We start from the raw sequence: 4,560 nt of genomic DNA on the forward strand, positions 1-4,560 counted from the left end.
TCAAATCTGTTTTGGAAATACACATCTTCGACAAAACTGTATTGAGTGATTTATTAATTTCCTGACACTTTCCTTCACATCTTTGTTTCTGAGGCTATAGATCAGAGGGTTCAGCATGGGGATCACCACGGTATAAAATAAAGAACCTACTTTGACTATGAGCCATGAGTTTTTGGAGTTAGGTACACAGTAAAGGAACAAGATGGTCCCATGGAAGATGGTGATGGCAGTCAGGTGGGAGGCACAAGTGGAGAAGGCCTTTTGGCGCCCACTAGCGGAAGGCATTTTTACGACAGTGACACAAATAAAAACATAAGTAGTGAGGATGATTACCAGGCTGCTCACCTCATTGAACATGGCGATGGCAAAACAAAGCATTTGGCTGATGTAGGGGTCAGAGCAGGAGACAGAGACAAGGACAGAGTGCTCGCAGACAAAATTATTTATGATATTAGAGCTACAGAAGGACAATGTCAGGAGAAAATAGGTGAGTGTCAGGGAAGAGACTATACCCCATGTGTAAGGCCCCGCCACTAACGATGCACAAAGCTTTTGGGACATGACAGATTTGTAGAGTAGAGGGTTACAAACAGCCACAAATCGGTCATAGGCCATCACTGCCAACATGAAAGTTTCTGACACTGCAAGTATACAAGCCAAGAAAAATTGCAAGATGCACCCTACAAAAGAGATGGTTCTGTCTTCCACAACCAAGTTCTCCAACAGTTTGGGGGTAACTGTAGTGGAGTAACAGAAATCGACAAAGGACAAGTGGCTCAGGAAAAAATACATGGGGGTGTGGAGTTGGGGACTGACCCTGATGATCATGATCATGCCCAGGTTCCCCACCACAGTGATGGTATAGACGGCCAGGAATACCAGGAACAAGGGAATCTGCAGGTCCGGATATTCTGAGAAGCCCAAGAGGGTGAATGTGGCTCCAGTACTGTGGTTTCCATCTGTGAGCAACATGCTTGTGGTTGGAGAAGAGTCTGAAATAATACTAAAAATAGTAACAATGTTAATAGTGATCACACATATCCATGATACTTAAGATGTGCATGCATTGTGCTAAAACATTAAAATGTACTGATTTAAATCTTCAAATAACACTGTGAGTGTAAAACAAGGAGCTTCCTGTTTTTCTTAAGGATGAAGAGGCAGATATATGTTCAGGAACCTATTTGAAGTTACACAGCTTACTAGTGATGAGCTGGGTTTTGAAATTGATCCTGAGTAGCAGGACTTGAATTGAGTTTAAGGAACAGATAGAAAACTACTTTACATTGTTGTAAAACAACATGTATCTTTCACAGTTCCATCCTTCGGAAGATCTGCCCTTTTCAGACTGTTAATATAACAATGCAGCTAAATGTAGCACTCAAATTTATAAAGCAAGGATCAGCTGTAAAACATTAGAGGCAATAATGCTTCTATAGTTATGATATTCAATCTGAGGGTCAGGGGAGGCAGTATTTATAAGTCACTACAAGAATTTCCAAGTTTTGAAAAAAAATTTGTGGATGTTGACAGAACATAGCCCTGCATATCTTCAAGCTGTCCACTGAATCTTTCCAAATGCTACAGTAATTGCCTCAGTGTTCCAAAAATAATGTAACAACCTGGTAAAATAATAAAGTTGCACTTGTGACATGTTTTTCCCTCACTTCTGTGTTTTCTTTCCTACTTAACTATGTTCTTACTTAGTGTCACTAATGCTTTCTTTGTTTTTTAAGTTTATTTATTTTTTTTATTTTAGAGAGTGTGAGCAAATTGCAGAGGGGCAGAGGGAGAGAGAGATCCCCAAGCAGGTTCTGCACTGTCAGCGCAGAGCCCAGCATGTGGCTCTATCCCACCAATGGTGAGATCATGACTGGAGCCGAAGTCAAGAGCTGGACGCTTAACTCACTGAGCTGCCCAGGTGCCCCCTGATTCTAACATACTCATCTAGATTCCTTAATTATTACCTTTTAACTTTCTATTATTTTTAATCTTATAATTTTACTAGGCATATATGATATTAATACTCAGAATATCTAAGTTGGAGAGTAACTTACAATGTGTTTTTCTCAAGCTTCTCAAACTAGACATTACAGCAATAAATACCAATGGTTACATTATCACCCTGAAAATTTCTAGTGGGGACATTGGTTTTGATTTAAGCTATATATGTGATTACCTTGTTTTGAGTCATACAATCTTTGTTTACTTGTACCTGTTATTTTGAGAAAGCAGAAGCATCGTGTATTCACAAGCAGTCCATAACCACAGAAGTATCTTTAATCATTTAACAATAATTTTAAAACAATAAGTTAGCCAGTAACAAGCACATGTCTAAAATATTCAGGTTAATTAAAGCCTATTAGCATGAATCTCATAAACAAAGATACCATTTTAGTTATGTTGGAACAGGTCAAGGTAGACAGAAACTATTATTTCCTTCACAGCTAAATGTTGTTAATGACATTCAACAAAATGTACTTTCTATGCACAAAAGGGGAATGGGTGGGAAAGTGACTAAGATCTAATGACAGACCAGGATAGTGAAAGAAGCATGTGCTTGGAAACCTAGATTTAAATTCAATTTCAGGCTTTCTCATCTACTATGTGATCTTTGGTGAATTAAATTCTCTGAGCCTCGGTTTTGTCAGTAATAATGACATGATTATACATGTTGCATGCATGTGTATCATTAAGTATTATTTTAGGAAACAATGTTAATGTTCTTAGCATAGAGTTTGAAAATTATGGAATCCAGTAGGTGTGGGCTTCCACACCCTCACCCTTTTAAAAACAAGTCTTAGGGCTATGACTAATTAATATTATTCTTAAGCCCTTATATTATTATTCTTTTTAAAAATCTAAGAAATAGGTCAAGGGCCAAAGTGGGCAGCCACAGATATGTGGGTACAATCTGGGCTACCACAATATTTCCTGAATCTCCATTTGACCTTGTTCATCTGAATTTGCCAATTACTGTCCTTCAATAAATTCTCTCTATTTTCCCCTTTGCTTTATCATTACTATCTGACTATTTCTTGTCCTCTCTTTGTAATATCAGGTTGGCACCTATGGGGACTTGGCAAACTGCAGTCATTACTCAAGTGGATTACTATAACCTGAACACGGCCACATCCCCTATAGTGCTTCTAGTTTGCACTGGAAGAACATCAAATTCTCCTTCCCTTGATTACTGTGGCTATTAGGGCAGGCTTTAGCTCTGACAACTTGGGTGTCTTCCTATTAGCTAATTTGTCAAATCTAAATTTCTCTGCTCAGTTTCACCTAAAGCCTGACCCCAGCCATTTCCCAGCATCTAACCTTCTTTGATGTCAATGTCCCTGGCTGGTCATCAACAACATGTGCTCATTTATTCTATGGTGTATATGATTTTTCTGTCCTTTGACCTGAAATACCCTCTTTTTCTCTGGCGTCCTGATGCAGCACTTGCCTTAAATGAAAACTACTATCAAAAAGAAACTTTCCCTTTTCACTCCAGCAACCTTTTCTACATTTTTGCTATCCTGACAGACGTCATTCTCAGAAAATCAAAATTCCATGATATATTGTGTTCACTATTACTTTAAACATAATATTCTTATCTGCTTTCTATAAGATGTTGAGATGTTGAGGACAATCTCAGGTTTTATAGCACTCTTTTTAAATGTTCAGTGTGACTATACTATGTGAGGCACATGGTAGCTCTTCTCAAAGGAATGATGCCCTAGGGAAGGGGGGAGAAATCAAAGCCCCTCAATGGAAACTTTTAGAAAGATGGACTTTAGAGACATTATGATATTTAGACTAACAAAGGGTGTTCCCTGTCTCAAAAGCTGCAGCCCCCTCTCCCCCCATAAAAATGAAAGATTACACAAAATAGATCAGCCAACCTGATACCAACTCACCTGAAGACCCTGTGCTATTATTAATGGTCTCCCAGGAAGCTCCCACTCAGAACTAAAACATTATAAAAAATACTAAGCAATTGGTAAATATTGAAAGAATAGGTAATAACTTTTAATTAGTGTGACAAGAACTTATTTCTTAGTATGCAGAGAAGCTCAGAGAAAGGTGAGAGAGAAAGAGAGAGAGAATCTGACTCCTAGGAACAAAATGCAGAGTTTATATATGCCTCCATGACTTCGGGGATTTAGACCCTAGAGAATCTGTACTGAACTATTCCTTTTTACATCACAAACTCAGAAATGAGATTGAATGCTGGCTTGTGTTACATTTTACAAGAATGTAATTTCCTCTAAATCACTAGAGACGATGTTTCACCAAGCTTACGGCATGACTTTCTTCTAAAAATGTAATTATAGAAAATATACAAATTGACCTGGAAAATATGGCAACTACAGTAAACATAGAGATAAGAATAAATCAGATAATATGCCACCATTCAGAGATAACTGCTGTTAACATTCACTGTATGTTTTTCCTCTTTTTCTCTGACAAAGGTGTTTGTTATGACATGTATAAACAACATAACTTGGATTCTGGATTTATCATTTGACATAAAATAATCATTTTTATCCTAGGAAATGTTGATGTACTTCA

General features: G+C 37.7%; 1 protein-coding gene across 1 annotated transcript; it reads right to left on the reverse strand.

The window, feature by feature from the left end:
- Positions 1–972, reverse strand: LOC120226797 (olfactory receptor 5D13-like). The gene has a single exon (XM_039224962.1). It carries the CDS (start codon positions 970–972, stop codon positions 1–3), a length of 972 nt encoding a protein of 323 aa, XP_039080893.1.
- Between the last annotated feature and the right edge of the window lie 3,588 nt (positions 973–4,560).

This window comes from Hyaena hyaena, unplaced genomic scaffold (assembly GCF_003009895.1).
Source record: "Hyaena hyaena isolate Hyena2069 unplaced genomic scaffold, ASM300989v1 scaffold_1832, whole genome shotgun sequence".
In the NCBI taxonomy this organism is placed as follows: domain Eukaryota; kingdom Metazoa; phylum Chordata; class Mammalia; order Carnivora; family Hyaenidae; genus Hyaena; species Hyaena hyaena.

Excerpts from the sequence above, each read along its gene's own strand:
- LOC120226797 (XM_039224962.1), bottom strand. The coding sequence starts at position 972 with ATGTTGCTCACAGATGGAAACCACAGTACTGGAGCCACATTCACCCTC.